This window comes from Alligator mississippiensis, chromosome 2 (assembly GCF_030867095.1).
Source record: "Alligator mississippiensis isolate rAllMis1 chromosome 2, rAllMis1, whole genome shotgun sequence".
Lineage (NCBI taxonomy): Eukaryota > Metazoa > Chordata > Crocodylia > Alligatoridae > Alligator > Alligator mississippiensis.
In genome coordinates, this window is record NC_081825.1 from 184,939,746 (window position 1) to 184,958,593 (window position 18,848).

At 44.1% G+C, this 18,848-nt stretch overlaps 1 protein-coding gene across 6 annotated transcripts in view; it reads left to right on the forward strand.

Moving 5' to 3' along the window:
- Positions 1-18,848, forward strand: part of TSPAN4 (tetraspanin 4) — an 878,022-nt gene that overhangs the window by 728,088 nt on the left and 131,086 nt on the right. For all 6 annotated transcript variants that reach the window (XM_059722559.1, XM_059722561.1, XM_059722558.1 and 3 more), the window contains one exon: positions 7,706-7,897. In XM_059722559.1, coding sequence (XP_059578542.1) covers positions 7,706-7,897 — 192 coding nt within the window. The remainder of the gene's footprint in view (positions 1-7,705; positions 7,898-18,848) is intronic.

Genomic DNA, 18,848 nt, shown 5'->3' on the forward strand with positions numbered 1-18,848 from the left:
CAAGTTATTACTTTCCCTCATCTTTTCCTCCAGTTACCTGGAAGTGCATTGTCACAGTTGGGAAGTAGACAGTGCCTTGGTCCTGTTCCCACATAATATGACAGCTTGTACACTAGCATTAGTGTAGAAGTAGAAGGAATACATCTGTGCAGAAGGTTTGGCACAGATTCCTGGAGTCACAATACGACCCTTGCTTTGCTCTTAAGACAGTGCAGCTGTATGCTTCCCCCATCTTCCACAAGCCATATTGCAAAGCGCCAAAGCAGCCCTTAGCCATGATTCTTGTAGTATTCCTGTACACCAGCAAATGCCTTTGCTGACAGCTTGTTTCTTAGTGCAGTTTTGAGTATTCACTTTAATGGGTTTCAGTACTGGTTATTTTGTAAATCCAGCGCTCCTCTCCCAACTGTTTAGCCAGATAGTTGCAACGAGCCAGACAAGAAATTCCCTAGGTTTATATGAATATGGGCTATGGACAGGGCAAGTTCGGCGGAGGGCCCCAACTTCCCTATGGAAATTGTTCTCATAAATGATATATATGTTTATTGTGTGGATGTGTACTGTTGGGTGTGAAATGGAAGATGTGCACGTAAAGACACCATGGAATCTGATGTGCTGTCCTCACAATCATGCTTCCTGCCATGCCACATGTGCATGGCAGGAAGTGTGATTGTGGGGTCAAGTATCAGGTCCCATCACACCTTATTGCCAATGTAGGGGAAACCTACAATCTGGGAAACCTACAGTCTGGGTTCCTCCTGCACTGGCAAGTAGTAGGCTCCTGTGACTGGGAGCCCTGTCAGCTGATGGGTCTCCCAGTCACAGAGGTGCATCATGTGCTTCTGCTGCTGGATTGCTCCTCCAGCTGATCCAGACTTCCTGTGGCTATAGGGCACACCTTGGTCTCACAGCTGGGAGTTTCCAGCCACAGGGGTGCATGGTGCAGCTGGGAACCCCATCAGTTGACAGGGCTTCCAGCCACAAGGTCACACTCCATGAGTGGGAGCTCTAGCCTGGCCACACATTCAGCTAATGATGTGATAGGAACCAACCACAAATATATTATGCATTTTTATGTGATAACTTTGTAGCTTATTCCTTGTTTTATCACACTATTAATTGATTGAATTTGTGACATGTAACAACTTACCACATAATGAACTGGTGAATCGCATCTTAAGTGCAACCTGTGCTAGGGGCCAGAGTGGGGAGCCTCAGCTGGGATAAGGCAATCGTCTTAACTAAATCCTGAAGGTAAAGGCATCTCACTTCTGATGGTGTATATAGAGAAAGGGAGTTGGCCATATTCCAGATTCCCAGCAAGAAACTTGACTTCAGTTGTTCAGAGTGAAAAAAGTAAAATCTAGGAAAGGGACTTGACTTCTTAATTGATTTTTTTTTTCTGTGCTGGTTCCACCCCCTGCCCACAGAGATCATTTACCTCCAGTTCTACTACAGACTTTCAAAGGAGAGAGTACATCCGGAGCCAACTCAAAGAAGTCTGGTTCAGGCACAAATAATAAACTCTTGCCTCTGTTTTTGCTTATTCACCCAAGATGTAAATCCTTTTCCTCTTTGTTCTCTTCAGTTTGCTCAGTACAGAAGATTCCCTTGTACAAATATTCAGGGCCTATTTCATTTCTCTTCCAGGTTCATCTGATTCTGATAGAGCTCCATTTAATTCAGCACAATTGTTTCTTAATTTGATGGGTCTCCCCATGATTTGATACGCACACTTTCAGCTTGTATTCAGTCTCCCAGTAGCTGTCTTTGGAAAGATAAGCATGCTTTATATTGTCTCCATGCAAAGACTCCTTGTACAGACACAACATTCCCCATGTTTCATGAACTAGATCTGATTTTTTACTATTTATCTAGCCCTCTATATGTATGCTGCTGGAAAGAACATAATGCATGCTGTGGTTCATAGATATACACAAAATCAGATTCTACCTGGGCAAAGATAAGTGTTGCATTTGAGGTCTAAACATGGCTGAGATCCTGAGGCTGCTTGGAGGAGGTGTGCTCTGTGTATTAGAGAATAGGGACAAGGAATCAGGACACTTTAGCCGAATTCTGATCATGCTCACACTGGTGAAACTTGGCTGTTGTCAGTGGAGCTTCTCTGAATTTATTCTTGGTGTGAGAACAGTTTTGTGCAAGTAGATTCTTTCTTGAGGGTCTGCCACTGAGACTTTATGGGACCAAGCATGCATTACTATGCTCTCATTTATTCATAAGGATAACACACACACACACACACACACACACACACAGACACCCCCATCTGGGCTAGATATTTATTATTTGTTGTGATATACTTTGTTGTTGTTATATGGATTTCAGTGGTGCCTATGGGATCCTTTAAAGATCAGGGCTCAAATATGTTATGCATTGTACATATCCCTGCTCTGAAAAGCATATGATCTTTTATAAAAGCAGACAAGGCAGACAAAGGAATGAGTGTTTACAGATGGAAAACTCAAATTCACAGGAATACAGCTATTTTGATTTGCATCAGGAAGTCTGTGGCAGAGTCAAGAATCTAATCCAGAGCTGTTGAGTCCTACAGCAGTATTTTAATGCCAAAGCTATTCTCTTTCTCTGTCCCACTGTTGACTCTCTGAAAGAAAGTTGCTATACAAGGATAAAATATCTACTAATATTGAAACAAAACATTGGTATAAGGAGGTGTGATCAGCTTCAGACCTTGCCTTCAGATTATTTTGGGGATATCATTGGCAAAGGAGTAAGATACCAGAAATAACTGGGCAAAACAGCATTATGAATTTTTCAATTCAAAGAACAAATACTATTGTCATCAGTGATCTGGCAGAAGGTGTCATCTTTGATAAACAGGACCCAGCTCTCTCACACCACATGAAATCAATGCAGACTTGTACTTATTTGCCAATATATCAAGCCACTACTGCAGTCTTTCTGTTGCTCTTTTGTTTTAGTGATTAGTGTCTGCTATCACTGTGACAATTTGGGGGCCTTCTTGAATGCAGTAAAGCTATCAAAAGCAGCGCCATTAGTGGTTTTGTTTTTGTTTTATTTCACATTGCAGCAAGCTCTGAAAGCTGTCAGGAACTATCATCTCATCACTCTTCCGCCAGCTCCTTGGCACAAACAAGCAGAGGGAGAGAGAAAAAAAAAAGAGGCAAAGAACAGCATAAATAACTGAGTAAAATTATCCATAAATTGGATCTTCTTAGGCATCAAGAGAAAGAAATCAAAACAGACAGGCAGGCAGCAGAGAAACAATGACAACATTTTTACACTCGGTTCTCATTGCTCCAAAATCACTAATGTAAATAAATGAGACCTGTCTCAATCCTGGAGTCTTTGGTTGAGAGAAACAGCACTGGTAAACTCGGAGACTGGTAAAGAAGGGCCTACTTCAAGTTACTCATCATTGGTTCATTTGGTCAATGGAGACTAGATACTAACTCTGCTGATGTCAACAGAAAGACTCCTAGGCCGCATCCAGAAGAGCGCAGATGTGCGGTATGTAGCACCACAGACCACTCTGTGGCACCACACACTGCGCATGCAGGCATGCACCACACTGCTACCTTGCAACATTTGGGGGTGGAGGGGAAGGGGGATTGAACCTTGAGAGATCCTGAGGTCAAAAAGCTCCACTCCATAAAAAAGCAGAGGTGGCAGCAAGCGCTGCCCAAAAGCAGAGACTGGCCTGCTGGAGCCACACTCTCAGCTGCAGGAACTCTGCAGCTGCAGCTCCCCAAGCCCCCCAGGATCCCTGATAAGGCTGCTAGGACCAATATAGTTGCTGGCCTCAGCCTTCCCTACTGCACCTGGCATAACCAGCCGAGTGCCAGAGTGCATGTGGGTTCTCCGGGGGTAAGTAGCAGTGGCACAAGATGTGTCACTGCTACTTGTCCCCAGGGAAACAAACAGCTGTGCTTGTCTGGACACGGCCCTATTGACCTTGATGGACTTTGGCTTCCTTGGGCTTCTATTCAGGAAAATACTTAAACCTGTGCTTAAAAGTTTATTTCAAGTTATGTTTATAAAAGGGGACTTAAATGTGTCTTAAGTGCTTTGTGACATCCACACCTGAAAGAGTAGTATGGTTGGGTCTGATTGGGAGTCCTTGCCACTCCAGGCAGAACTTAGTAGATGGTGATTTCAATGTGGGGCCCTCAAGGAGGGAGTTGTAATTCACGGAAAATGAACATAACTGAATTAAGACAGTATGGCCGCTGTTCCGTGTGATGCCATTTCCAGCTAGAAGCACTTTCTGTGATCCTCTGGTATGAGTCAGGGGGAATGAGTTGGGCTTGCTTGCTGAAAGAGTCATTTCCCAAGACACTGGAATGCTGTGAGAAGTGTTTGTAGACTGTCAGCCTTTGATCAATCAATGTAATGAACAGCTCCACCCTTCCCTTTGAAGACAATGGGCCCAATCATCAGCTGGTATACACTGGTGATACCCCGATGCTAACAAACTGGCAAAAACTTCTGAGCTGTGGGCTGACAAATTGTAGTATTTACATAGACTGTTCTCTCTTCCTTCATGCAATCTTGTGAGATTTTACATGGCTGTTGGATCTGCAGTGATTGACCTTTTTTTTGACAAACAAAAACAATATGCTAACAGCTAAAATTTGATGTTAGAAAGGCTCTGAGGCCCCTGTGGAATTAAATGCCAGTTTGAGGAGAGGAAGATTACCCTGGGGAAACCTACTATCCTAAGGGAAATCGTGTTTGGATGACTTTATATCTTAAGATATCCTTTATATCCTAAAAAATTAGCAGGTATTACAGAAGCCAGGATTGCAGCCTGTTTAAGAACAATTCTAGTTAGCGAGATGCAGCCCATATTCTACAAAATATAGTTGGATGCATTTAGTATCAGACAAAGCAATTAAATAACAATGACAACATTAAAGGAGTTGAAATACCTTGAGTTGTATTGGTGCCATCAAATTGCTTCATAAACACCATGTGAAAGATGCTAGCTGAAGGTTTTGAAAATGGAGATCTCTGTTGCTCCTGGGCGTCTGTACTTGGGAGGCCTAGCTGAGACATTTGTGTTGCCTTAGAGTGCCCAGGGTTCAGAGGCTGATGCTGAGACATAAAATAATGAAATTCAGAGGGAAAAAAACCAACTGCAAGGTCTTAGCATTTATTTCCACTGCTAGTTGAGGATTTTTCCCAGGAGTGGGTTAGCTGATATTTTGACTAGTCCTAACTCCTGCCCTTTCATCTGGTCTGACTCCACTTTTCCTTAGATGTTGTTCTACAGTTGGATAGGCCTTAATTCTTAAGATTTTTTTTCTAGATGGCAAATTAGTGTTTCCTTTGCTCATAGGATCACAGGAAAGTAAGGCTGGAAGGGACCTCACAAAGTCATCTAGTCCAGTTCCCTGTTCAAGGCAGAATCATTCCTCATTAGACCATACCAGTAAAATGTCTGTCTAACCTGCTCTTGAAAACATCTAAGGATGGAGAATCCACAACTTCTCCAGGGAGCCTTTTCCAATGCTTAAGCACCTTCATGGTCATAAAGTTCCTTCAAATATCCAGCCTAATTTCTCATGCTGGAGGCTGAGGCCATTGTTCACTTTCATTGCTTCTATTAATAGCTTTTCAAAGTCCACTCATCAGTTCTTGGAGATATGCCCATCAGAGCAACTTCAGCCCATTTGTTCATAAATTAGTCAAATTAGGCATTCTGAGAAACCTTGGTGATGCCAACATGTAGCAGGATATCTTTGAGCTAGCATGAGTTAGAGTGTCCCTGGTGCTTGTCCAGGGCATGTTGCAGGAGACAGGACATAACGAGCTCTCTGACGTAGATGAGTTCCATATAAGGGCCAGGAATGAATCCAGTTTTGGTACTTGTATTCCATTTCCTCTTTGTGACACCAATTCAATCCCAAAAGGCTGGCGTAAGGTATTGGTCACAACTCTTAAAGCTTCCTGCAAAAATAGGCTAACTGCTGCAAAGGGAACAGATTAAACTATTGGAAAATACATTTAAGTTTATGCATGCTCCCCTTTATTTCTGCTTTGAGCTCTGTGGCTTGCCTTGCCTTTTACTGGAATGGGGTGAAAGATAAAGCCATTGCAACAGTACAGACCATCCCAAACAACTGATGGGAGCAAGAGGCGCTTGAGAGATACGTTTTCCTTGGTTTTCTCTTCCCTGATCCATTTTCAAGGTCTGGTACCTGGGTTTCATACTAGCTGTGTTTCTTTCCCTTGTTTTGGTTCATAATCTTCTTGTATTCATCCATTTTATGCAGACAGTTAAGTGATGTGCTCCTACATGTGACTTATTACTTTATGAATGCGATTTCTTTCTTAGCATTTAATAATTTGAATAATGAAGTGCAATTATAAAGCTCCATAAAAATTGTTATTTTAAGAAGAAATAATGAAAGAAAGAAAGCTAAGTGATGCTCTGCTGTGTGACTATTATAATGCAAAATTCCCCTTTGGTTTAATTCTATTTAATTGCTCAGCATTGCTTGAATTGTTACCATTCTGCAGGCTTTCTCTAAGTTGTAAGCAGCAGGCTAATAAATGTGAGCATTTTTAAAAAGCTCCCCTGTGGGACATAGCTATCAATTCTATTTCCCTACCCTTCCCATGATGGCTGCACCTGCCTCTCAGTCAGGCCCTTCTTGGCATTGCAACCTGGGAACCATGTACTCTTCCATCTCCCCTTGTGCTTTCATAGACCAAATAAGAAGTCTTCATATTCTCCTCAGAGAACCAACCTGACAAACTAACTAAGCCACAGTACGAATGAGTGTTATTACCATTTGTAATACTAGAAAGATGGAGAATTTTCTTTCCTCTTATGGCCCCTTCATGCTATAAACCCTCATTCCTTGGATCAAGAAAATTTCTCTGACATAGGCACTCATTAGGACAGAAGTATGGTGTTCTGATGCAAGTCTTTTTTAAATGTGTACAAGGGTTGGAAGACATGTCTAGGCAATAGCTTGTGTGGATGTAGTGTAGAGGGTAAGGTCAGCTCTTAGAGTTACCTAAATTGTACCCGTATCCTTTTAGCCTCCAACCAGACCACAAACCACCTTTGATTCCTGAACATGTTTTTTGCTCCCTCAAGAAGAAGAAAGGAAGTGCCTGGTTTTTTGGTTAAGACAAAGAATTAGGACTTACTAGTTGAACCCATTCCTCACTGTGGAAGATGAATTTGATTTTTAAATTTTTTATAACCTTTTGTCATAATCATCATCTTCACTTTACGGTTTATGCATCATTGCCTCTTCCAACTTCAAAAGTTTTCAGACCATCTTTTCCATCTGCTTTCTTTTCTTGTAGACTGTAATTGAAATTTTTGATACGGGTGAGCTACCTACCCCCCATGATCTGGCCTCTGAATCTGGTCTCTGGAATAAGAGATTTAAGTTACAGATATTTCTATGACTGACTTTGTCGCACACTCAGTGAGACCTCTGTCTTTGTGACTGTCTCTGTGCCTGAGTGTCCTATCTATCTTTAAAGCTTGGAAAATAAAGGTGCCCTCCTCTACCCTTTGTTTGCTGAGGCTGAACGCACTTTAGGCTTGGGATCTCTTAGTGTGTATATATGCAGACCCTAGCCCAGTGGGACTGCTAGCCACCACTGGGATATAGAAAATGGTGATAAGAATTGCCTGGATGCTATGACTGACCTTACTTGTTTCTTCCTTTTTTCTCAGCTTGGTGGTTGTGGGATCCTTGGAGTGGGCATCTGGCTGGCTGTTACCCAAGGAAACTTTGCTACCCTCTCCTCCTCTTTCCCATCCCTCTCGGCTGCCAACCTGCTTATCGTCACAGGGACTTTCGTGATGATCATCGGCTTTGTCGGCTGTATAGGTGCCATCAAAGAAAATAAGTGCCTCCTGCTGAGTGTGAGTATAAAAATACTGCCTAATCAGCAATGCTACCAGTTGTCTGAGTGTTGTTGCAATGCATGAAGAGCAATGTACAATTTTTAAACAGTGAATTGGTCAGTTTTGATCAAGGCGGAGTGTGGGTAACCACCACCTTATTCTTGCCTGACCAAACCTGCTTCTATTACACTCTTCCGCTGAGGATAAGAGACTCATGGAAAAGTTAATAGGGGTGGGGCTCCCTGGTACTGTTGGGAGCATGAAGGATTTATATAGATGGCTTTTGCAGCATGACTTTGAGTTCCTTATTTTTGTTCCCTCAGCTTTGACAGCTTCATCCTTCTGTGGCTACTTTGGTGGGGGAGGGTGATGTGATGGCCTAGGACAGGGAGCAGTGGAGACAAGGGAGGGAGAGCATTTTGAATTTAGCCTAAATGGGATTGGCAGTAGTTAACAGTGAAAACATGAGATGTCAGCAGATAAAGGTCCCAGCATAATGACTGATCTTAAATGAAACATTAGTAAGGTCTTTGTGATTTAGCATGTGTTACCAAAACTCACTTTGATGCCACTGCTACACTTGCTTTGTTGCAACTGGTGCTGATCGTGATCAGTGATGGGTGACTAATTCTAACAGTCAGAAAGCCAGCCAGGATGGTACCTTAGCGTGCCTGTAGACATGTAATTACAGCGTGTCAGAGCAGAGTCAATTAATCAACTCTGCTGGAGTGTGCTAATCAGCACGCTCCAGAAGCCTCCACATCTTGTGTATTCAGTGTCCCTGAACTTCAAAATGGTGGCAGGGGTGCTTTAATTAAGCTTGGCAAATGAGCTTTAGTTCAAGTGCCCCCATCGCCATTTTGAAGCATGGGAAGCTGAATACATGAGATGCTGAGGACACCTTAATTAAAGTGCCCCCTCCCACCTTCTGGAGCACGTGTAAAGACACCCTTAGAGACTAACTGGTTCAGAGAGGCATACACTTTTATCAGCAACAATCTGTTTTGTCAAATGCTAGGTCTGTTCTAATGGGATCAGTAAGGTGGTGGCATTATGAACTTGCTGTTTATTCATCCTGAAACGTAGAAGGTTCTTCACCTCAAAACTGGATTGAGGACAGTAAGGTTAAGCTCAAAAGGGGGTAAAGCTTGGAATGGGTCTGAACTGATCCCCCAGCTATATTGTAAAATCTGTGCAGAAGAATGCAGGGGTCTAAGACATGTGGTTACTAGCTCAGTTCAGCAGCACTGTGGCCTGGCAAGGTGCTGAATCTCTTTCATACCTGAGGTTAAGCACCAGTTTAAGTTCTTTCCTGCATCAAGGGTAGGATGGATCTCAGTTGTTAGCTACTCTTGATCTCGTGTGTTAGCACTGAGCTAACGTTATGCTGTTAGGTTGTGTAGCAATAAGCTAGATTGATATTATTGCACATGATTCAATAGTGCAAGCCCACTAATCTGTGTGGGTTGAGATGATATTTTCTTTTCAGTCAAATGGCACAGCTACAGTTAGTGAAAGCAGTCAGGGCAGTACCTCAGTGATACTCCTGTGGAACAGGCTTGTCCAGCTAGTGGCCCACAGGCCATTTGCAGCCTACAAGGGATTAATCGCAGCCCCTGGTATCCCACCCAGCCTTTGCTCCCCCAATTGCTTCAAGCGTCCACTTTCTCCATCTTCTCTGTCCGGTTCCTGCCCCAGAGGACTGGGGGGCCTGCAGCCTGGGGTGCTGGAGTCATTATAGCACACAGGGGGAGCTCATAGCCAGGAAGCTAAGGGTGAGCGAGCAGCAGCGGGGAGGGGGGAACATAAGATGCAGCCGTAGGGTGCCCAAGTGTGCAGTGAGGAGGCACCCTGCATGTAGTGCAGTGGCAGAGGTGCTTGGGTGCGTGGTGCAGCAGGGAGGCATACAATGCAATCAGGGGGCACCCAGGCACGTAGTCTAGGCAGGGTTCATGCAACTGCTGCTAGTGTGGCTTGAGGGGAGTGCAGTTCCTGGCAGCTTAGAAGTTGGACAGCCCTGCTCTGGAAGAAACCTTACCTTTGGATCTTAATCCACCAAACCCCATTGCAGAAAACTGCCTGTATTTGTTGCCCTCAGGACATTATGCAGACTGCCAGTTCACTCAGGCTGGGATTTTTACAGGAGTAAAATGTTGGGCTTCTTTACTGGGGGACGCTCAAACAATCATCCTAACTAGTTTTTAAAGTGGATTAGTTAAACTGCATTAAACCCTGGTTTAGATTTATTTAATCAGAATTTTGAAAAGGGTATTACTTATTTGACTTGCTTCATCTCCAGAGTAAATTCAGATCAATCAAATTAAGGCCATTTTAATTCTGAATTAGTGTCCACACAGAGGTTCAGTGCAGTTTAATTAATCCATTTAGATTTCATGCTTTAGATCAGTGGTTTTCAACCTTTTTTCATTTGCGGACCCCTAAACATTTTTGAATGGAGGTGTGGACCCCTTTGAATTGTAAGTGTGAGTTCACATACTTCTGATTGATCGTAGTCATCTTTCGCAGACCCCTTAGATATAATCTGTGACTCCCCAGGGGTCTGTGGACCACAGGTTGAAAAACACTGCTGTAGATAATCTTGATTAAATGAATGCCGTTGTATAGATAAGCCATTAATTACCAACCGCTACTGAATGTCAATGAGATCTTGAACTATCATACATTACTTTATTATTGCTTCCCCAGGATTCAAAGGAGGGAAAGGGACAAAGGGCATCTTATGGGTCTATTTCTACTATTCTTATATGTACGTTCCAGTTCAGGCCACTGGTTTTGTTTGGCTTGTTTTGAAATAGTGCTTTTAAAATCATGGCTGATGACTGGAGAACTTGGAACCAGGTGCTTTGTATTATTCCCCCTCCTCTAGATAACTGAGTACAATGCTGTTCATCCACACATGTGCAGACACCAGACAAAATCACCCTTTCCTGATCCAGAAGTCCTTTTTCATAGTTACTTCCAACCCTGTATTCTGCCAAAGAGGGCTCCTGCTAGGATCTCTCTGGGTGTGTTGTAAAATTCTGGGTCCTCTGCCCCCAAGTGTACAAAATGAGTTTTGGTTTATCTTCTCAGTAGCTGGACCGATGCAACCTTTTACTACTAACTTTTTATTCAAATCAGCAGAGTACCAGGATGTAAATTTGGTAAAGGGAACACTTAAGAGTTGGCCTTCTTGTCTGCATCAGGTTTTTGATTAGCATTCCGTACAGGGATGGGTGCTTAAACACCACTTAAAAATGAGCCTTATTTCTAGCCTCAACTTGGATTTCTATTAATTGTATGCCTGTGATTCCTGGAGATGGTCATTTCTGGATAATAATGAGACATCACCACAGGAAGTGACTTTATATGTCCACATGTAGAGTCGGTGCCAAAATTTTAGGAAGTAGACAACACAGTAGAACTTTTTTTAATAGCATCTCTCCTGCTAACTCTCTATAAAAAATTGGGAAGGGATTTCAATGGGAGTCTGAGAGATTTATACATCCAGTTCCTGTTGAAGTTCAATGAGATGTGAGCACCTAACATCCTTCATCTCTTTCCTTTAGAAATGCCAACCTTAAGAATTAGTAGTACTGGGGGAGGGGACAGAGGTCTTAAGTGGGGTTCAATGAAGATGGTGCGTTGATGGTGACGGTTTAATAGTATAAATTGAAAACACTATTTGAGGAATATCATCCCTTGCTATTGGACCATGTATTTAACCAACTTTTTTCTAGTATTCAACCAGATCTAAGGCTCACATCAGTGAGAAAGCTTCTGCTAGACAAGTGTAGGAAGCAGGGAAAACACCAGAGATAGACAAAGTCTCTGAGGACAGCTGAAAGCAAGTCTCTGATGAGCTTCAAAGCAGGGAAGTTACTAAATGAAAGGTCAAATGGAAAAGGAAAACAGGGGGGTAGTTTGAAGCAGAGGGTAGTGTCATCGCAGAATACATCAGAAGCAAGTTCTGCCGATGCTGGAATCTGCTGAGATAGGATTTGGGGAAGCTGTAAAGGAAAAGAGATGCTGTAATTAGAACCTGAGGATTATTTCCAAGAATGTTGTAGTGGCATAGCATGTTGGCAGGTGTACAGATAACACATCCATTGAGAGATGCTGGTTCCACTCAGCAGAATGCCTGTGTATTTCTGGATAGTGTATTTCATTTACCCACTTCTGTTCTCCCCTTACTACTGTATGGGAGGAAGATGAGATCATGAAATATTAACTGTTACTAGCAGTAAAGCCCTCCTGATACTAAAATCCGCTTACCCTCCTGCTGCTTTAACCATAAAGTGCTCTCCTCTAAACTTTTCATTGCCTTCCTCTCATTGTTCTCCATCAAGGTCCAGGTCTTGGAATGTTTTTCAAGACCTCTCATAGCCACAGCTGTGGACAAGATGGGGATTATGCTGGGGAGTATGTGCATGGTGATCCCAAGCGACACTTGGAGCTGTTGTGGGTGCTACCTGCACTTCCTGTGCCTAGAATGGAGCAGCTGCTTCCTTCACCTCTTGCCTGCTAGCTGCCTCTAAGCTTTCAGAGAATGGAGAGAACTCCAATAGTCCTGGGCAGAGGCTGTCAGCCCAGTCCCACAAGTTCCCATACTGGTGTTCAAAAGTGAAAGAAAGGCGAGGAAACAGCTTGTAGGCACTGGGCAGAAAGTAGGGAAGGAGTAAGCAGGGATGCAGTCTTTGAGTGCTTGAGAAAGCAAAAATTGGAGTGGGTGGTGCAGGGAACCAGGAAAGTGGAGATACTAGGAATGTGGGAGCTAGAAGGGGATGGAGTGGGGAGCTGGAGGTGGGGAGCAGAGGAGCAAGGGAAGAAATGCGGGGTGCTGGACCTGGTTGTGTGTTGAACGTGCATGGTGGTGGGCACCAAATGCTGTGTATCTGGGTGGGGGTTCAGAACTTGTTCCTCAAATGTACTAAAAAGAGGGAATGGTAAGATCAGAGAGGTGTGTCAGGGGGAAGTGGTTGAAGTATAGGGGAAGTGAGCAGTAGAGAAGAGAAGCAGTGATAGTGGAGAAGAGGCATATCCAATCTGTTTTTATTATCATCTATGTTGGGCCGGAGTGGGAGTATATGACCCGGGGATTCAGTTTGTCAGAGCAAGACTGTGATCTCCTGAGTGCAAGGACCCTGTGGTTTTCTGTATAAATAATAATAATTGCCTGAGTCTGGCAGGGAAGAGGGGAGAGGAAGTCCTTTAAATAGCTGGGGAGAGAGGGAGCAGACAGGCATAAGCAGGAATTAAATGTGTTATCACAAGTAGGTTCTGCATGGCAGGGTACTGTAGTCATGAACCATTCGTGCTAATATGCTGAGCCAGATTCCTGTGCTGGTCTAAAGCAACACCACTTCACTGACTCCAGTGGGGCAATTTTAATTTATACCAGCCCATTTTCTTTGTTCGTTGTCCTGATCAGTCATTGTCACCACTTCAGTGGTCTCAGGAAAAAACAGACCCATTCATAAGATTCTTCTGCACTATGAAAACTTAAAATAAAGTGTGAACAGCATTTTAGGTGAATCCAAGGAAATTTAAGGAAACGGCTGTGCACATTCGGTGTTGATAGGAGTGAGGGCAAGAGAGAGGAACTGGGCAGAGGCAGGAGACAGAACAAGAGCAGGGAAAAAAAGGCTAGGATATAGCCAGAGACCAGGCACAGCTGTGGTTCTGTAAAGTGTTCAACCACCAGAGTTCAGCTGGAAGGACTGGGTTCACAGCAGATGTAGGCAACCCCTGGCATGGATGCCAGAACGTGGCATGTGAAGGATTTTTGGTTGGCAAGTGAGCCTTGGGGTGGATTGTGGGGAAGGGATGTGCTGCCAGAACAAAGATCAGGCCCCTCACAGCTCCTCCCTGCCATCTGCCCTGGCATGCCAACATCTTACAAGTCGAGTTTGTAAGTGTTTTTGGCACTCTGCCTGAAAACATTGTCAACCCCTGGTATATAACTAGGGTCTGGTTTAAGTCATGGGTCCAGCTCGCAGCATGGCAGCACCTTTAATCTAAGAGTTCCCCGCCATGTGCTCCCTCACTGCTGATTGGCAGAGGGGCTCCACTGGCCCCTCCTCTTGCTCCTAATAGCTGGGAGGTGAAAACTGTGGCTATAAATATGCTGTGGTTTTTGCCTCCTGTCACTTCCTGCTTACTGAACAGGAGGCAAAACCAGTGGCATATTTAAAGCTGTGGTTTTTGCCTCCTGGCCATCAGGAGCAAGCTGCGGGGCCAATGGGGCCCCTCTGCCAACCAGTGGCAGGGCACACACAAGGGGAACTCCAAGATTAAAAGAGCTGCCACACCACAAGCTGGCCCTGCAATTTAAATTAGGCCCTGTTTATAACAGATCTTGGATGCATGCAGCCAATAGGACTAGGGTCAGACATTACACATAAACCAGTTTAAGTGATCAGAAATTGGTTTAAACCTGTAAGAGAACAGATGTTCAGTGCACATAAACCAGTTTGAAAATGGCTGAAACCAGTCTGAGATAAAGTCCGTAGTATCAGACTTAACTGATTTGGGTCAAACCAGTCTATGCAATGTCTGTCCCAGACCCCTTGCTGGTTTGAGTTAAACCAGAGACCCCCAGCATCCTGGCATGCTCTCTGGGCTGGGCAGGGCTCTCTGCTTCACAGCAGGGCTGGCCCTTCCTCTCTGCTCCCTGGTTGCAGCTCCAGAAACTCCCCCTTTCCCCCTCACCACTCCCTGTTAAGCAGGAATTCCCTCCTTCTTTCTGCCTTGTGGAGAGGTGTCTGTGTATTAGCTAGCAGACCACATGCTGGATATAGTCTGTGCTGAATCAACAGGTAGAGTCAACAGGTAGCTGGTAATGCCCCTCTGTTGTTTTCTTGATGGGGTGATAAACGCTGAGTTATGGATGATAAACACTGTTGTATCAATACCCTGCGGGGCTAATTAGAGTGTCCTTCCCAGGCGTGGCCACGCCCCCTGCCCCCTCAGCTCAGTGCTGTGGAAGGGAAGGAAGGGCTGCTCTAGCACCCCCTGTCTGCTAACCTGTGCCACTGCAAGCATGTGCCTGCATTTTTGGGATGTCTGTCTGCTTACAGAACTGGTTTAGCCAAGCCCAGTTAGACTAACCTGCAAAGACTGAATCAGTTCAGGCTCAGGATTTTTGAATGGCTGTCCCTAGCCTAGAGGGATTGGGCACAGTTGAACTGACTCAAGAGACAGCTCTCAGCAGGCCCTAAGCTGGGTGCAGGCCCTTAGCCCTAACATGTCTGTACTGGAGTTTCCTAACTTCCAGTAGGATTCATGGCTGTAGAAACCATTACCCCAAATGTAGTTTTCCTTTTAAGAGTAGGCAGTGGGCTCACATAGTGGGCTTCTGAATCTGGCCTTGGCACATTTGTGTTGGAATGCTCTAATATTAACCAACTTCTATCTTTCACCAAAAACATAATAAAAGGAATATCCTTCAACATTCCCAGGGCCGTTTCTGGTGTCCACATTGACTGCAGCCAGTCGGAACAGTGGGAGTCATCATAGAGACTTTCACTTATATCTGTTTGCCTGCTAGCACCTAACTGCACTGCTCCACCTAGGATTCATCTGTGGCACAGGCAGTCCTGGTGTCCCTCCACCCCTCTGTCATCTCACATTAAATTAGTTGCATATTGTGGTTCCATTGAGTGAATTCCACTGAATGCACACTATGTTTACACTCATATGATTGCCTTGATACGCAGCTGGTGCAACAGGTTGTATGATCACAAAGTTAATTTGCTGTGAGGAAGAGACAGCTTCCTGGTGTGTGGCCACTCAGCAGCTTGCTTTTTTGTTCCCTGGTTCCAATCATTGACTTCCACAGTCAGTGCACTTCCACTTTCTTTCTAAAATGGTCAATGATATTTGGAATCAGTCCTCAGGGGTTGGTTTGGGGCTGCTCCTCCCACAGCTTAGATTGATCCGCCTCATCACTGTAAGGAGGACACTTAAGCTGCCCTTCTGGGTCCCTTGTTGGGGCCACTTTTGTCTGGGTCTGCAATCCAAACAAAACCTGGTGTCTGCAAAAGCATCTAGTCATTTCCTTTTGGTGGACACATCCCCTTAGGTCTCAAGGTATTAACCAAGTTAGTAGATCCAGGGAGCATGGCTTTATATACAGTAGCTCATAAGCAACATTTTTGATTCTCGATCATTTCCCCATATTCAAGTTAGGCTACCAAACAGAAGTGTGGATGGGACAAACATGTTAGTAAGATCTTCAGCTTGCATCACATTGGCAGAAAAGCCTGTCTCCTTTTTGTGATTTTTCCTGAGTATTGAAATGCTGGAAGCAAGGTCTTGCTAACCTTATGACACCAGTAAACTCTTGATTAGTATTAATTTCTCTTTAATATCTATAGGGACCTACCTAAATCATGGTTTATGGTGTGTATAATCAAAAAGCATGGTGTGTGTAATCAAACAGGTTCTTTAGTCTACCTGTTCTCCCATCACAGTTAAGTCACAGTACACAATGGAAATGTAGGTTATTTGTGCTGAGTCTGATCCAGAAAACCTATTGAGGAAACTGCAATGATAATCTTTCCATTTTCTTCAGTGTGCCTTGGATCAGACCCTTAGTTACTGCCATGAAATTCCTAGAGATGTGGTTTCATCCAAAGACAGTCAGTGAAATATACAGTCTTTCTGTGCTCTTTTCTTTCTTCCATTCCCCCACCCCATCACCATTTCTGACAATATATACTTCTCAGGCATTGTACTCCCATTTCAGGTACAATACTAGTCGTTGCTTTTGCTAGGTGGAGCTTTTGTCACCAAGAAGAAGAATGTGCCAGTCATCAGACCACTCACTTGGGCTGTAAAAATGTAGGACTTCATTTCTGTCTCTCCACAAAGCACCCTGTGTGATCTTGGGCAAGTCATTTAGGCCTAGATTCCCAACAATATTTAAGGTTCCTTCCTCTGATACTGGTTTCTATCAGTGCCAGTTAGGCTTAGACCAGGGGTCAGCAATCCCCCCAGCATGTGTGCCAGTGTGGTATGTGAAGACATTTTGCTTGGCATGCCAGCCCTTTGGGTGGATGACGGGGGAGCTGCAAGGGGCCTGATCCTTGTGGTAGCACAGCCCTGGCCTCTTCCCTGCCATCTGCTGCAAGGCACATGTGCACCTGCCACCAGCAGCAAGCTGAACTGGGGTTCTGTGGATTCTGGTACAGCTGCTTATAGCCTCCCTGCCTCTTGTTGCAAGCAGCTTGGGCTCCATGGTGGGTGGCAGCGGCATTCACAGAGCTCAGGTTGGCTACAGCAGGCAGATGGAAGACTGAAAGTAGCTGCACCAGGGTCCACAGAGCCCTGACCCAGCTCATTGCCACAATGGGTGCACATGCACCTCAGGGTGGATGGTGGGGAAGGAGCTGAGGCTGTGCTGCTACAACAGGGATCAGACCCCTCCCTGGCACACCAAAATCTTACAAGTAGACGCTGCGGCTCTTTTGGCAGTCTACCCAAAAACATTGCCAACTCCTGACCTAGACTGTCAAAGGTATTTATGGACCATAGTCTCTGTGCCTCATCTGTAAAAGGAATATAATTGAACTTCTCTACCTCACAAGCGTTTTGTCAGGATAAATACAGAGATGCTCAAATGCTGTGGGGCTTAGAGTGAAATATAAAGACTAACCTCAGTTTACCAGCTGCTGGTAATATAAAAGGTCAAATGAGGGGAGGTTTTCTTTCCTTGCTAAATATTTGAACAGGTCTTAGTCAGAACCAACCAAGCACAGCATTCTCAGATACATCGCCTCCACTTCCTTCCCTCAGATAGAATAATTATTCTGCTCTTGCTATACAATAATAATCCTTCCTCATTGCCTTAAGCAAAAATGTTATTGGCTCTGTTTAGGCCTAAAAGTGAGATGACGAGGTAAGAAAGTAATTTCTCTTCACTTCCTTGTGTGGAGCACAACACTGGTGAGGAGGAACCAATGGGAGCTGAGGATATGGGGCAAGCACACAAGAGAAGGGGCTGAACCCAGTGGGAAGAGATGGTTTTGTTTCCCTAACCTATGTGCAAGAATCATCCCAAGGGACTCAGAGGATGGAAACAGACATCACCTGATCCTGAGGGATAGATACCCAGTTCCTGCAGCAGCATCACTTAAAAGCCTAAATTATGTCTAGAAGTAGATACCTGATGTACACCTGTAATAGGTATCAAATGTGCATATTAAATAACTGATCCAGCTTCCCTAGTGAGAAGCCAAGGGGCAACGAAAAAGGAGTCTGGCAAATGTGAAACTTCTATTATCTGCCAGCAATAATTGCTTTTTGTGAAAACTGAAAAGTTGGCAAATTCAGAAGAACTTGCTGTTGGACAACTGCAGACGGCAGGCGGCACTTCCTGTTTGCATGAGAGAGTCTATATTTGGTTGCTTTAGATATTCCTGGATTAGCTTGTGTCTGTGTACATGGGCACTTGGCTAGTAGCTTGCAGTGACAGACTCAATTTGCAACAGCCAAAATTGAATGTGGAAGTGACATTTTTTTCTGAAAACCCAAAATTCTTTCTGGAGCTGAACATAATAAAAGAAAAGCTGAAAGAAGACTGAATAACTTAAATCCAAGTCAAACATTTAAAATTTCTAAAATCAGCTAGCATCAGAATTTTCTAATTGTGAATGGTCATCCCAACCAGAACATCTATATTCCTACTTTTGTAACCAGCCTTTTTAATAAGGAAGGTTTTATTTCTTCTCATAGTTCTGATGGGTCTGACAGAAGAAAACAAGAAGAAATGTTGTCACTACAGAGGCTTTTCTATGTGTAGATATGGATATATCATTGAGCAATAACAACTTGATGCAATTACAGGGGCTGAACAGAGAAAGAAACTTTTGAGCACTGCTGCTCTGAGAGAACCTACTAATTGTCAAATATTTGATGACAGAGTTTATGGTGTTTGGCTTGTCTTCATCAGTGACTTGGACGAGGG